This window comes from Pelophylax lessonae (assembly GCF_965119305.1).
Source record: "Pelophylax lessonae genome assembly, chromosome: 10".
Lineage (NCBI taxonomy): Eukaryota > Metazoa > Chordata > Amphibia > Anura > Ranidae > Pelophylax > Pelophylax lessonae.
In genome coordinates this window covers 34,285,091-34,301,049 of record NC_138777.1, presented here as the reverse complement: position 1 = coordinate 34,301,049, position 15,959 = coordinate 34,285,091, and the positions used below count along the sequence as shown (strand labels likewise).

General features: G+C 43.0%; 1 protein-coding gene across 1 annotated transcript in view; it reads right to left on the bottom strand.

Moving 5' to 3' along the window:
* LOC309565590 (embryonic protein UVS.2-like) overlaps nucleotides 1-7,566 on the bottom strand; it is a gene marked incomplete at both ends in the record, with an annotated part of 47,397 nt that extends 39,831 nt beyond the window's left edge. Inside the window, 5 exons of the mRNA XM_082270543.1 lie at nucleotides 682-799; nucleotides 3,685-3,825; nucleotides 5,765-5,830; nucleotides 7,378-7,443; nucleotides 7,554-7,566. Of these exons, the coding sequence (XP_082126669.1) occupies nucleotides 682-799; nucleotides 3,685-3,825; nucleotides 5,765-5,830; nucleotides 7,378-7,443; nucleotides 7,554-7,566 (404 nt within the window). The remainder of the gene's footprint in view (nucleotides 1-681; nucleotides 800-3,684; nucleotides 3,826-5,764; nucleotides 5,831-7,377; nucleotides 7,444-7,553) is intronic.
* Between the last annotated feature and the right edge of the window lie 8,393 nt (nucleotides 7,567-15,959).

Below are 15,959 nucleotides of genomic sequence, written 5' to 3'. Positions count from 1 at the left end.
TTTTTTAATGTGTTTTTGATGCTTCAGTGACGCTTTTTTAAACTTTAATGAAGCTTGGCAAATGCCATGTGTGATTTTCTATTTTTTTTTTTAAAGGGGCACAGTAGAACCCCAGCTCAGTTGTACCCCCCACTCCCACATAAATGGTATTAGGGGAGTAATAGTGCCTCATTGTTGGTATTAGTGGGAGAAATAGTGTCCCATTGTTGGAGTGAGAGGGAGAAATAGAGCCCAATCATTGGTATCAATGGGAGGAATAGTGTGCCATAGTTGGTGTCAGTGAGAGGACTAGTGGCCTATTGTTGGTGTCAGTAGCAGGAACTATGCCCCACTTCTGATGACAGTGGGAGGAATAATGCCTATAGGTCATTTCTGACATCTCCCACCATCTTTGTTTGACCATTCTAGGGGGGATGAAGCATTGGGTCAGGATATACCTGATAGGTAGCCCACTGAATTATGTCAATGTGATTGACAAGGGGCTGGAATTCTCTTTCTCATTTATTTACATAGGGAACCCCCCTTTATTTTTAGAAGTCAAAGGAGGAGGCCACGAACCAATAGATAAGGACATATTGAACAAGAACGATGAATAAGAGGAGCTCCAACTTTTTTTTTTCTTGTATGGGTGACATCTGCCATCATTGTCCACTACTGTCTGTTCACCAACAACATGCTCACCCAACATCGTTTATGATGTTCACGTAATCTGCCTCTGAGGTGCGTGGGACAAAACGGATGCAGGTCAGCGTAGCGAACTCCAACATTGCTCTCATAATGGTAGCTTTTTCATCCATGGCTGGTTTAAAAATAAGAATTTGCATTTTTAACAATGTATGCAGGCTGAATGAATAACAGTTACCTATTAAAATGAATGGTCTTTTCCATTTTTTTTTAGATGAAAACATATGAGATTAGCTTGGCATAAATAATTTTATGATTATGTGGTAACATTTCTAAACCTTATTCCTATTGTGGAGGGTCTTTAGCTTCCTTGAGTGAGTCTGGGCTTCTAGTGTGTTGCTTTATCTTTTAGATATATCTGTATATACAGCTGCTCAAAAAAATTAAAGGAACACTTTAAAAACAAATCAGATCTCAATGGGGAAAAATATCATGCTGGATAACTATACTGATATGGACTGGGTAATGTGTTAGGAATGAAAGGATGCCACATCGTTTAATGGAAATGAAAATTATCAACCTACAGAGGATTGAATTTAAAGACACCCCAAAAACCAAAGTGAAAAAATGATGCAGCAGGATAGTCCATTTTGCTAAAATTTCATTGCAGCAATTTAAAATGGTACTCCTGGGGTTTTTCCTCCCAGATCTGGACCGGGGCATCACTGAGCTCCTAATCAGACTGAGGTGCAACCTGGTGGCGTCAGATAGACCAAAACACAATGTCACAAATGTGTTTTATTGGATTTAGGTCAGGCAAGGGTGGGGGCCATCCAACGTTATCAATTCCTTCATTCTCCAGGAACTGGCTGCATACTCTCACCACAAGAGGCCGGGCATTGTCGTGCACCAGGAGGAACCCAGGACCCACTGCACTAGAGTAGGGTCTGACAATGGGTCCAAGGATTTCATCCCAATACCTAATGGAAGCCAGGGTGCCATCGTCTAGCCTGTAGAGGTCTGTGCGTCCCTCCATGAATATGCCTCCCCAGACCATCACTTACCCACCACCAAACCGGTCATGCTGAAAAATATTACAGGTAGCATAATGTTCTCCACGGTTTCTCCAGACCCTTTCACGTTTGTCACATGTGCTCTGGGTGAACCTGCTCTCATCTGTGAAAAGCACAGGGTGCCAGTGTTGGACCTGCCAATTCTGGTGTTTAATGGCAAATTGCAATCAAGCTCCATGGTGCCGGGCAGTGAGCACAGGGCCCACTAGAAGATGTTGGGCCCTCAGGCCACCCTCAGGAAAACTGTTTCTGTTTGTTTGGTCAGAGACATTCACACCAGTGGCTGGAGGTCATTTTGTAGGGCTCTGGCAGTGCTCATCATGTTCCTCCTTGCTCAAAGGAGCAGATACCGGTCCTGCTGACCTTTTGTGGCCCTGTCCAGCTCTCCTAGAGTAACTGCCTGTCTCCTGGAATCTCTTCCATGCTCTTGAGACTGTGCTGGGAGACACAGCAAACCTTCTGGCAATGGCACGTAATGATGTGCCATCCTGGAGAAGTTGGAATGCCTGTGCAACCTCTATAGGATCCAGGTATCACCTCATGCTATCAGTAGTGACACTGACCCTAGCCAAATGTAAAACTAGTGAAAAATAGTCAGAAAGATGAGTAGGTACCTTTACCGGTAAAACCATTCTGTTTTGGAGGTTGTCTGATAGTTGCCCATCTAGTGCCCCTGTTGTTAATTTCATTAACACCAAAGCAGCTGAAACTGATTAACGACCCCCTCTGCTACTTAACTGACCAGATTAGCATTCCACAAGTTTATTTGACTTGATGCTATACTCTGATTAAAAAGTGTTCCTTTAATTTTTTTGAGCAGTGTAATTTGTCCCAGGTTGGAAGCTCAGATAGTTTAGAGTTCAGGCATGTGGCTTCACCTAAACTTTTTAACAGTTTAGTTAGAATTTTAGGTGCTGGCTCTCTGGTGAAGGGTTAGAGTGTAGACATTCCCACTCTCAGCCAGATTTCTGAAGAGCAGAAAATGATGAGAACCTAATAAAAAACAGATTTTGGTTAATCATGTTAAAATTTTGAAATACCTTAAGTTATTTTTAAAAAGCTACATAGATGGTCAGTGGAGTAGATTTGTGTATTTATGGAACTCCATATTAAAGGCAAACTATAGTTGAACAATTTTATTTTAGTTATGTAGCACCCTCCTGGATAAGCTGCTAGTTAGGTTAGGTAAATTTAGTTCTTTAACTCCCCTGTAATCAGTGGAGCAGCTTATGATTACCTTTAGCTGCTCTGGGTTTCACTGGTTGTGGGTTTGACTGCTTCCCCCTGCCTCTTCGAGGATTTAGAATGTAGGGGACTGGGGGAGTCAAATCCACAGCCTAAATATGTATGTGGTCCCAGCGAATCCCTAGGGAAGGGTGCCTAGTAGGTGGTTGGGGAATGCATAAATAGTCTGAGGCCTGGAGCAGTGGGGTTCTTGCAGTGGGGAGAAATTCCTAGCCTGAAGGGCTGCTGCCCTTTGGGACAGTCCAGCTGTGCTTTTTTCACTTGTTCATCGAGGTCCTAGATGTTTTAGAGCTGGGGGGCCTATTCTACTAAACCTTGCTGGAAATGACTGAGGGATTTACCTGAGCATCTGGTCTGGAGAGTTCACAGAAGAAATGTCTGGCTGATATTGGAAGGAGGCATCCGAATATCCAGGGACATTTGTGATTACAGACAGATGCGGGAGATCCTAGTGACAGTACGCTTATTATTCCTTGTGCATCAGCTCCAGCTTGTGCTCAAACGAGAACATTTTTATGTTAATAATAAGTTATGTGAAAATTTCTTGAGTTATGGAACTCTGTAATCACCAGGCTATTAATAATAACAACTGGAGAAAGAAAATCAAGAATGCATATTGGGTCTGTTGCACATGGTGACTAATTAAACAACTTGTTTCATTCTCACATTGAATAACATAAGTAGCCTGATTGGTGGCTGACTTTTTTTTGTGCCATATTAAGAAAAGAAAGGGGTCACTCACTGAATTGAGGATCCACTGTGTATGGAACGTTAACAAGACCATTGGCAGATTTAGACCAAAAACACTTCTTAGAGGGACATTCCATAGCGCTGCGTCCTTCCTTTGTAATAATATCGCCGTGATGCAAGAGTTTTTCATTTCCTGGACAAAAAACAGTCACGTTGGAGAGGGTTATGTTCACACAATGCACAATAGTCTAGCTTTCACATTTACATCTCAAGATTAAAAAGATTAGATAGACAATATGTCCCATCATATTAAACATATGTTAAAGCTGGGCCACAGCTAAATACCCATAAAGAATACAGGAGCTGTTTTTTACCCACCAAGGCATTTGAATTTTTGTCCTTTCCTAATATTTATACAGCTCTGCCACACAGCACAGTCTTGTCTGGAAGGGCAGGTGAGTCCCTGCTGCAGTTACTCCTACAGATCTTCTCCAAGAACCCACCCTGGGACTAGACAGTGAAATGAGTAGCAGCACAGTGATGGGCTCATCTCTGCTCCTATCAACTTGTTCCTTGCACTGCATCACATCTGATTGGCTGCTTGTGCTGGTTCTCCTCCCACTCTCTGAGCCCTGCTGTATAAACTGCACAGTGGACTGCTAAGGTCAAGTCAAATTTAGGTAATTACACTGCTTGCATTAAAAATACATTTAATTATTTATTAATGATTACAGAACTGTGCTGATTTATATATGTGTCTGGAGATCAGCTTTAATTTGTAATGATATATGCTCTGAATGAACTGTAGCATAGAATCTCCATCCTCCTGTATTCTCCATAATATTAAATAAGTGAAAATTTTAAAAAAAGGAAAATTATATTTAAAGTGAGGTGCTTGGCTAAGAATGGAGAGTGAAAGAAACACTGTCTGCAGCTGCTCTTTGTAGCTGCTACCCTATGGTGCTAAACTGGTCAACAGCTATATAAGCAAAAGCTGCTGAACAGAAAACATTTAATAGACTGAGTAAGGCAGCACTGCACTGTTGGAATTATAATCCAGAGGAGAGACTACTACTGTAATTTAGAGCTTTTGAACTGCATTTCTCATTTCTCAGAGGGATATTGCCAGGAGGAGGGAGAGTAGATGCATTTTCTCCAGTAAAGGACATAGCTTCCTCTTGCTGTGCGGGAGACTGGAAAGTGCACATCGCTGCCCAGTGTGCACCATCTGCTGCATATTGGCGGCCTGAGCAGGATCCAAAACGCTAAATCCAGGTGTGCCTACAACTAGAGTCACCTGGGTGCAGAGAAGAGTGGACTAATCGCTATTTGTGCCAAGATGGTGAGTTGCAATATTGCTGGGACTGGTAAGCTGCAGCTGTGGGGATTTACTATCTGCTGCTAGAGAGACCGAGTCCTTTAGGAACTGCCCATACATCCTGTAGCCTTTTTGATGCCTAATGGCTTGACTGGGACTATTCTCATGTGTACCAACAGTACAACTGGACCCCAAAGCTAGCCGGCTAAAGAGTTAGGACTAAAGACTGCCCCTTTACAGCTGCTATACAATTATCTTTGCTTATTGTCTATGCTAAGAGGTGCATCTCTGGGGACTTTTCTAGCCATCCTTCTAGTGGGCACTCCAGACTGATTATAGTATTATTATTCACATTGTAATTAATGCTTATATGTACTGTTTATTGCTGACTTTTCTGACTCATGGGTTCATTCCAGTCTAGTGGTACAGAACTCTATTCTAAGCTACTTTAGCATAATTAATATACTGTCTAGCGGACTGTGCCTGAATCTACTTTCTGTGTGTTCATTTATACTCAAACCACCATTTACTCTAACCCTCACCAATGCCTTGAGTTATTTTCCACTAAATGGTCTTGAGTCTATTTCCTGATACTAATTCACAGTCAATTTAAAGATATCCACACTTGTGTTCCTATATGTGCATGCAGTAACTTTCCCTCAACCAGGTGTACCAGAGGGTCTGAAGTTGTTCTTGGAGTTAAGGCGCAGAACAGAGAACCCAAATTACCAAGCGGCTCCTTCAGGGGTAGCACTACATATTATTTCAAATATATTAATTTCTAGAAGCCCAAAACCCATTTTTCAGTAATTACCTTTGTTCATCCTTTCTATGGTGCTCATAACATCTTCAGAATGGAGTTCTGATGTTGGTTGTTGAACTGGATGGCAGAAAAGCCAGACAAAAAGAATAAATAATATTATTGAGTTCCGTAATTTAAAATTCATCTGTTACTTTGCCCTTTTCCACCACCCCCAACTCATTCGTTGATACCATCTTCATGCTCCTCCATCACTCCATGGATCTGTTGGTATTCTCAGAATGATTTAATCATTCCAGGTATGGGGGAGCATATGACCTGCTTCACTTGCTCCTAGGATGTAGGGCTCCTGGAATAGGTGGCCAATGGCCAAGTCTAAATTCTCTTTAATGTGGGGTAGCACAGAATGTCATTAGACCCAAGTGACCTCTGACACAGACCAACATTAAGCTTATACTAGGAATTACATTCAACACTCCCACAGGTAAATCTGATGTTAAGGAAAGCTAGCAGAAGGCAAGTATGAGTGGATGGGTCTGCCTTATCAAGAGAACCTGTCACTTTGCCCAAATCTTCATACTCTCTCACTGCTCTTTGCATCTGTTGGAACCCTCAGAATTACCCAATACTTTCACGTATGAGGGAGCATGCGACCTGCTTCACCTACTCCCAGGATGTAGGGATCGAAAAGAAGGCCATTAAGCCCATGTAAGCTCTGACACAGACCAACATGAAGCTCACACTGGCATTAGACCCCGCACTCCCACAGGTAAATTAATAACGAGAGCTTTCATAAGGCAAATACAGTATGGGTGGATGGGAATACCTTATCAACCTGTCAACTTTGCCCACGTCTTCATGCTCGCCCGCCAGTTTTTGCATCTGTCTGAACCACTTGATTTACTCAATACTTCTAGGTATGGGGAAGCATATGACCTGCTTCGCTTATTCCCTGGATGTGGTGCTCCAGGACTTGGTGGCCAATGGTCAAACCCAAATACTTTTATGTAGGGAAGGAGAAAACGTCATTAAACCCATGTGAGCTCTGACAAAGACCAACATGAAACTCATACTCGCATAAAACTCCACACTCCCACAGGTAAACAGGATTTTAAGAAAAGCCTGCAGAAGGTAAGTATCAGTGGATTGGGGTGTTTTTTTAACAGAACCTATCAACTTTTCCTATTTATTGCAGAAATTGATAAATCAAGTTTATAAAGAATACCAGGATCTGCTGCTTCACCTGTATAGCAGCTGGGAAACCTACTGAGAAACCCACAGCAAAAACAGTATTGTAGGTATGCAGGCAAGTACTATTTTCTACTTGTAGTTTTGGAATATTTGCATTTAAAAAAAAAAAATAGAAAAAAACATTTAATGATGTATTCATGATTACAGAGCTGCATTATAATGCATATCTTCCTGGAGTTTATCTTTAATTTTTAATTTGTATTACCTATTCTTTATTCTTTTACACCAAATACATTCCTAAGGAATTGCCTCTGTGCTCTGCCATCCACGTACCATGGAATCTCCCTTCTCCTGCATTCTCAATATCATTAAATAAGTAAAAACATTGAACAGGAAAGTGAGATGCTAAAGAACGAGCTAAATTATTGAAAAGCTTTTCAATTTTTGAAACCCAAATACCATTGTTCAGTTGTTACCTTCTCTCATCTTCTCTATGGCTGCCAGTACATCTTCAGACGGAGGTTTTGCTAGTGGTTGTGGAACTGAATTGCAAGAAATTATATAATATATCAGTGAATAATATTTTAATATTATTTGGTTTAATAATTTTAAATAAATCTGTAAGTTTGCCCATTTTCTACCTCCAACTCACCCACTGATACCATCTATAATTCTATATGCTCCACTGTGACTGTTGGAACCCTAAGAATTAGTCAATACTTCCAGGTATGAGGGATCATGTGACCTTCTTCTATTACTCCCAAGATGAAGTGCTTGGGGCCTAGGTGGCCAATGGCTAAGCCCAAACACTCTCACATGGGGAAGGGGAGAAGGGTATGAACCCTGTATAATCTCTGACAAAGCCCAACATGGAGCTACACAAGAATTAAACTTGGCACTCTTGCAGTTAAATATAATAATGAGAACTTGTAGAAGTAAGTATTAGTGGATGGGGGTGTCTTATCAAGTAACCTTGGGGGTGCCCATTCTTTATGAAAATTAAGCCAATGGGTCATAAAGAATCCTAGGTCTTGCTGTTATGGTTGCAGATCAGCTGGAAAACCAACCAAGAAAGCCTACCAAGTTTGCATGTGCTATGCTGTTTAATTTGTAGTTTTGGAGTATTTTCAGGTAGTGCACTTGCACCTACACGCAACGTGGATACACAGTTCAAACTGTTCACTCATAAAATAATCCCTTGGGACCATTCGTTCTATGTCAGTAATACTGCCGGGTAAATTGAATAGCAGGATTTGGGATTGACTTTTTATCAGTGCAGTGGCCAAAGGTAGAGGGTAACTGTGCTCACTGAGTGATCAAAAACATTGTCCCCAAAAATTATTCAAAGTTGCAATGCCAATTTACTAAAAGTTTATTTTTCACTATGATTTGTAAACCATTCACTAGTCAGGTTAAGCAAAATGTAAAAAATCATAACCTTTTATGTTAATGTACATATTGTACATAGAAGTAACAATTACTTTTTCAAAATAATTCAACAGCAAGCATTGCAAGTGTCTGCTACAATTCACTATCATAGTCTTTTTAACATAGAGGATCCCTTAAAATTAATTTTTAGCAAAAGTACGGAACTCCTATATCAATAATAATAATTATTATATGTATATACCATAGATTAATGCAAACAGTAAGTTAAGATATATAAATAAATAAAAGTATGGAATGTGTTATACTTAGTTTACTTTTTCTTACATTGGTGATCAATAGGAGAGCCAGTAACAGAAGGCCCCCATTATACTGGTGGTCATTGGGAGAGTCTGTGAGAGAAAAGCCCCATTCCACTGGTGCTTATTGGGAGTGTCTGTGAAAGAAGGGTCCTTATACACTGGTTCTCATTGGAAGAGTCAGTGGAGATAGGTCCCATTACACTGGTGGTTATTGGGAGAGTCAATGAGAGAAAGGTTGATTACCTTGGGGGTCTTAAGGGAGAGTAAGTGGAGAAGGGGCCCATTACACTGGTGCATTCTGGGAGAGTCCGTGAAAAAAGAGCTCCATTACACTGGTGGTCAATGGATGAGTCAGTGAGAAAAGAGCCCCATTACACTGGCTGTCATTGGGAGAGACAGACAGAGAAAAGCACCATTATACTGGTGGTCAATGAATGAGTCGGTGAGAGAAGAGCCCCATTACACTGGCTGTCATTGGGAGAGACAGCCAGAGAAAAGCACCATTATACTGGTGGTCAATGAATGAGTCAGTGAGAGAAGAGCCCCATTACACTGGCTGTCATTGGGAGAGACAGCCAGAGAAAAGCACCATTATACTGGTGGTCAATGAATGAGTCAGTGAGAGAAAAGCCCCATTACACTGGCTCTCATTGGGAGAGACAACCAGAGAAAAGCACCATTATACTGGTGGTCAATGAATGAGTCAGTGAGAGCCATTACATTAGTCGTCATTAAGAGAGTCAGACAGAGAAAAGCATCATTACACTGGTGCTCTCAATGGGAGAGTCAGTGGTGAAGGGCCCTATTACACTGGTTGCCATTGGGAGAGTTGGCGGTGAAGGGCCCCATTACACTGGTTGCCATTGGGAGAGTCATTGAGAGAAAGGTTGATTTTTACCTTGGGGATCTTAGGGAGAGAAAGTGGAGAAGGGGCCCCATTACACCAGGGGTCAATGGATGAGTCAATGGTGCCTTGTTTGAGAGTCAGTGGAGAAAGGCCCCAATACACTAATGGTTAGTGGGTAGAATGCCCCCTGACAGATAGATAAAGGATCACTGGTGTCAGTGGTACCTTATCTAAGAGACAGATATTGCTCTGTTCTCAAGGAACCCCTAACACCCTCTGGAGAAACCTTGGGGCTCCACAGAACCCTGGTTGACAAAGGCTGTACTATCAATTTGAGATTTTTCAATAATTTATTAAGAAATTCTAATTGCGAGGAATTTAGAGGGTCATTTTGTTCAATTTCTTACCTTGGAACTGATACTGTAGGGGGCCTGGTCCCTGAAAAAAAAGTAAGCAATTTTGAAATGCAATTAGAAACGGGTCTTTTTATAAGGAAAAGCTATAACATGTTTTCAGTGAGTACACATCTTTAAGCTGAAATCTAGGCAAAAAAACATTCAAATATATTCCACTATGCAACAAAGACCTCTGTTTTTAAATCAAATTATTATACAGTGTTAGATTAGAGATTACATATTATAAAGATATATATATATGTATATATATATATATATATATATATATATAGATATAGATATATAGATATACTGTATATATTATAAAGATAAATTAGAGAGGACTCATTGGAAAAGACCCTGATGCTGGAAAACATGGAAGGAAAAGGAGAAGAGGAAGACAGAAAACAAGATGGACAGATAGTACCATTGAAACAATGAACATGAAGTTATACAAGCTCTGGTAGGCAGTGGAGGACAAAAAAGCCTGGCGCGCTATGGTTCATGAGGTCACGAAGAGTTGGACACGACTAAACCACTGAACAACAACAATTGGACTGTGTAGGTGTATTTTATGCTGGCTGGCTCGGTAAGAGTGCGGGGAAGTATATCTTTTTTGTCTGCTGTGTGCAAATCCATTCCATGTGCACCAAGTTCTAAAATCTAGTCTTAAATTGGGATGATTGCCATTTTTGTTTAGCTTGCTAGATGTGGGGTGGATACACATTAGATGCCCCCAGCTGCCATTGTGCTTTGTGTCCCTGCGCCTTAAAAGAGGAATAGGCTCCCTCCAAGTATACCTGCCCTTAAAGTGGTTGTAGAGACAGAAGGATTTTTTACCCAAATGCACACGTGTCAAAGACAAGGCCCGTGGGCTGAATTCGGCCCTCCAGGCCATTTCATGTGGCTCTCGCACACAGGGGGAGGGGTGAAAGTGAGATGTGAACAGCCTGTGAAAGAGAACTGATTTGTGAAGCAAACCTTTAAACCCTTCACTCTGTATGTAGTGCACTCCTCAACACTGCACTCTGTGCACAGTGCACCCCTGAACCCTGCACATAACGTACTCCTGGTGTTTAGTGCCCTTTTAAGGTCCTCCCACTGTTAGTTCAATTTTGCCACACCCATCGTTCAGTGGTTAAGTTCCTATTCTCTCTATTTTTACCCATTCCGCATAAAATTTATATAGTCTCACAGATACAATTGAGGACAACCATAATGCTGATGCTGCCCACAATGAAATTGAGTTTGACGCCTCTGCCCCAATGCATTCTCTGCATTTAGCCTTTTGCACACTGCAGCTTGGCTCAGTACAGCTTTTTTTTTTTTTTTACTGAGCTAAAATACAGCCCAATAATTGTAATGTGCCTATGTACACAGGCGCGTGAACAAGTGCCATGCATTCTTCAGTAAAAATAAAAAAAGTAAATAGAAAAATCTGCTTTTTTGGTCAGTAATTTAGGCCTTGTGCGCGCAAATGCGCACAAATACGCACAGTGCGCACACATGTACGCAATTGCCCCATCGCATATTGTGCAGAACAAGAACGTGAGAATACGTTTTCATGCATTTCCGTGAAAATGCGTGCGTGCGCAAGAAATTGCGTGAACGAAAATACACGAAAATGCGCATCAATACGCATAAATACATAAAACAAAAGGTTGAAAAAGTAGATGCTCAAACAGGAGTATCATGTGCAAAAAAAAACCTTCTGTGTTTAGCTACCCCCTCAGCCTCTGAGCCTGATCTCGATCCAGCGCTGTGCACAAAAGCAGTGGCTCTCTCTGCTCTCTCTCTCCTCACTGGGCATGGAGACAGCAGCAAGAGCCATTTGCTGCTGTCAATCACAGCCTGTGAGGAGAGGAGAGAGTGGGGTGTGGGCCGAGCCACACTGTGTGTGTCAATAGACACAGGAGCCCAGCTCAAGAGCGAGCCCACACGAGTGCCCCCCCCCCATAGCAAGTGGCTTTCTATGGGGTACTTGGACTGGGGGGGGAGGAGCCACGAGTGCCGGCCGTGGACCTGATAAATAAAGGATTGAGGCTGCTCTGTGCAAAACCATTAGACAGAGCAAGTATGACATGTTTGTTATTTTTTTTAAAAATCCCTTTACAATCACTTTCATTTATCCATTGCAATATATGCTCCATCATGGAGTCTCTTAAAGACTAGAGTTAGGAACGCACTATACAAAGGGGCCTTGATTAGGCGGTGTGGCTTCCACATAGAAATAAAAATGTTGTGCAACTATTAGAAAGGGGCAGATACAATACCTGTTACCCATACCCCCATCCAGGGGATGACTGGCAACTTTAGGCCCAGGGGGCAAGTACAAACCAGAGGCCTGTGGTGCAGCGACTCGGCCCCTCTCCCACTCTCCCTCTTCCTTGCCTCCTCCTGACCCCAATTCCTGGCTGAAGCTCTGCTCCAGGTACTCTCTACTCACTGGCCGATTAAGGGTTCCCGACCCGGCCAGCAAGGGGCGTTGGGGGGAGCTGGGAAAGCTTGGTTGGAGCTGCCTGGCAAAGGAGGGTCCCCAGAGGGGCAAGGAACTGACCTCTGCTCAGACACAGTTTACACCATCCATACTGGGGGGGGGGGGGGGGGAGGTCTGAGCTTTGTCCTTGTCTTCATCTCACACTCAGTAAGTCAGCAGAGGGGACATTTTACTTCTCTTCACCAAGAATCCTTTAGGAATGTATGTGGCAGAAGAGGTGCAGCCTTTTTACGGGGCATCATAGTGGCCTGGGGGGCAATTGCCCCCCCTGCCCCCTGGCCCATTCCTCCCCTGCCCCCCATCCCCCTCCTTTTCTATGCCCCTGTTACACAGCTAACATATTCTATTCATTTACCCCTCATGCACTGGGCACATGTTCTCATTAATTATTTTTTTCTTGCAGAGTTTGTAAAGTGTAAAAAAACCAACTGAATCAAGATGCATCAAAACCTAAAGTCCATATTATACTTTGCAAAGTGAACAGTCCTGACTGAATTTGTAAATCAGTATCGTCACAGCAATACTGCACCCATTAAAGGACAGTTCAATGTGTTGGCAGGTGCAGTTAGCCGTTTTGCCACTAGGTGGCTTTATACCAGAATAGTGTCAGGTTACAGAAGACAGTGTCATCAGGCGTTAGGACCCTTAGGTAAAGCTCTCGCCCAAATATGTCAGGGGTGAGTCAGTACCCATATATAAGTCAGGTAGGGAGTAGCATAGACACACTTGGGGCGTGGGAGCTAACACCCCACACCTATGAGAATGTATATAGCACACGTAGGCCCTAGACAGGGCAGGGAGCTGGGAGGAGCAGGTCTGTACTCGGGAGGAGCAAGCTGTAGTTTCTCTGTCCCTTATGGAGGTGGGGGCTAGGGAAGATTGCAAAAGGCCTTGTAGGCCATGTGGGAGATCCCTGTGTGAGGCTGCTTACTTTGAGGGTCCCCAGGAGAGATGTACCTAGCAAGGAGGTGACTACAGAGAGCACAGTCCTTTGAGTACTAATGACCCTGAGCAGAAGAGAAACTGTAAGGGAGATGGCTGCTGAGGTGCATATGCTTTCTTTTGTGACTACTGCAGACTGTCCACTAAATGTGATTGACTGTGTAATGTCAAGTGACTCCAGAATGTATGTCCTTGAGATGTGATGCCATCTCTGGAATACCACTGGTAAAGTACAGCAAAACGACTTCTTGTGTGGACATTCCTTCATTGGGGATACAAAGGTCTATGGGCGGGAATGTCGTGTCAACAGGGGAGGACTAGGCCAGGGGGCAGGGGGCCAATTGCCCCCTGGGCCACTCTGATGCCCTGTAAAAAGGCTGCACCACTTCTGCTTCAGATATGCCTAAAGGACCCCTTGGTGAAGAGAAGTAAAAAGTCCCTGCCACTGAACTACTGAGTGCAGGTTGAAGACGAGGACAGAGCGCAAACCCCCCCCCCCCCCAGCATGGATGGTGTAAACTGTGTCTGAGCAGAGGTCGGTTTAATGCCCCACTGGAGACTCTCCTCCCCCGGCCAGCCTCAACCAAGCTGTCCCTGCTCCCCCCAACTGCCCCCTGCTGGGCAGGTTGGGAACCGGTATTCAGCCTGTGAGTAGAGAGTACCGGGAGCGGAGCTTGAGCCTGGAATGAGGGTCAGGAGGAGGACAAGAAGAGGGAGAGTGGAAGCAGGGCCGAGCCGTTGCACCATGGGCCTCTGGTTTGTACCTGCCCCCTGGGCTGAAAGTTGCCAGTCTGCCCCTGCTTGTGAAGGCCTATGGCAAGGAGCAGGGCACAGAATAGCTGAGGGTTCAGCCTCAAAAAAAGCACAGTGTTCTAGCAGGGGTCTTGTTCTAATTAAACAAATGGAGCTTAAAATCAAGCTATATCTGCTGAGTTTGTCTTTTTAGCTAGCCCATACTGCTTTAGGAATCCTCTGGCATGTATTAAAGCATGACAAAGGATTCTTACCTATTTATTTAGAGCTGGAAAATGTTATATCACTCATTTTTTATACAGCGAGAATGAGTGAGAATTTCTGGCAGCATTTTTTTTGCTGTCTGTACCTTCCTGTGCCGATGACAACTGCCTAACTAATTTCTTTTAAGGGCATCACAGGGACAGAAAGTAGGAGAAAATGCTCCTAATGGGGTAACAGACAGATAAAAATTTTTTAACTCTACTCCACTCTATCCCATTCTTCCTCACAAAAAAAATAGAAACGACATTTAAAAAAACGTATAAAATTACATTAAAAGCATTAAAATAAAATTGACTAAAAACTATTGTAGATTCCATACAGGAGAATGAAGCAGATACTTACCTCTAGCGGGACGCTGTGTACATGAACATTGATACAAAGAAGTAGCGGTATCAGCCAATTCCTCTCCATTCTCTTTTCTGGATTGCTATCTTCTCAATTCTGACGCTGATGCTCCTGTGTCCCACACTTACCCCTTATATACTACATGATGGGCGGCTATTTGTCACACTTCCATCCCTGGAACTAATGCTCTTCTCAACACCTTTAAGCTAATTACACACTACCAAAGACATCTACATGTATAAGCCTTTGGGCAGTGTAATGAAAATATAGTTGATGGCACTATATTAATACTTGCAATAAATAAAAAATAAATAAGAGCGCTTTGTTTATAAGAGCTTACAATCTAATAGAGTGGAGTAAAGTGTTCAACACTGTGTTTTGCAATATTAACCACTTTACCACCGGAGGATTTTGCTGTCTTACGTCCAGGCCACTTTTTGCGATTCGGCACTGTGCGACTTTAACTGACAATTGCGTGGTCGTGCGACGCCGTACCCAAACTAAATTTACGTCCTTTTTTTCCCACAAACAGAGCTTTCTTTTGGTGGTATTTGATCACCTGTGCGATTTTTACTTTTTGCGCTATAAACAAAAAAATAGCGTACATTTTGAAAAATAACAATATTTTTCACATTTTTTTATATGAAATTTCCCCCAAAAAAATGTAAAAATCAAAATTTTTTTACATTTTTGGCCAATTTGTTTTCTGCTACCTATGTTTGGTAAAATAAAATCACAATAAGCGAAAGATTTCTTTTGGTGTTTTTTTTTAACGAGTAATGGCGGCGATCTGCGATTTTTTTTTGCGGGACTGCGACATTGCGGCGGACAGATCGGACCCTTGACTGACATTTTTGACACTTTTGGGGGTACCAGTGACATTACTACAGTAATCAGTGCTATACATATGCACTGTTACTGTAAAAATGACACTGGCAGGGAAGGGGTTCATTTTATTGGAGAGGGAGGGGTTAATGTATGCCTGGTGCTTACTAACGTGTGTGTGGGGGAGGTGACTGAGTGACACAGGGACAGATCGCAGGTTCAGCTATGCTGAACCCTGCAATCTGACCCTGTCTGTCACTTAGGCGATCCGCCCGCTTTGTTTACACAAGTGGGCGGATCTCCAGACTCGATTCCCCAACGATCGGGGAAGAGCAGCGGCGATCGCCGCCGCTCCTCCCCTGGCCCGACTCCCGCTGTGACTGCATACATAGGGAGCACCGCGCCGCCCACAAGGGGAGGAGTCCAGCGACGTAGGTCTACGTCGCTGGACGGGAACGAGCCACTTTGCCGCAGTACGGTCAACGTGACCGGTCGGCAAGTG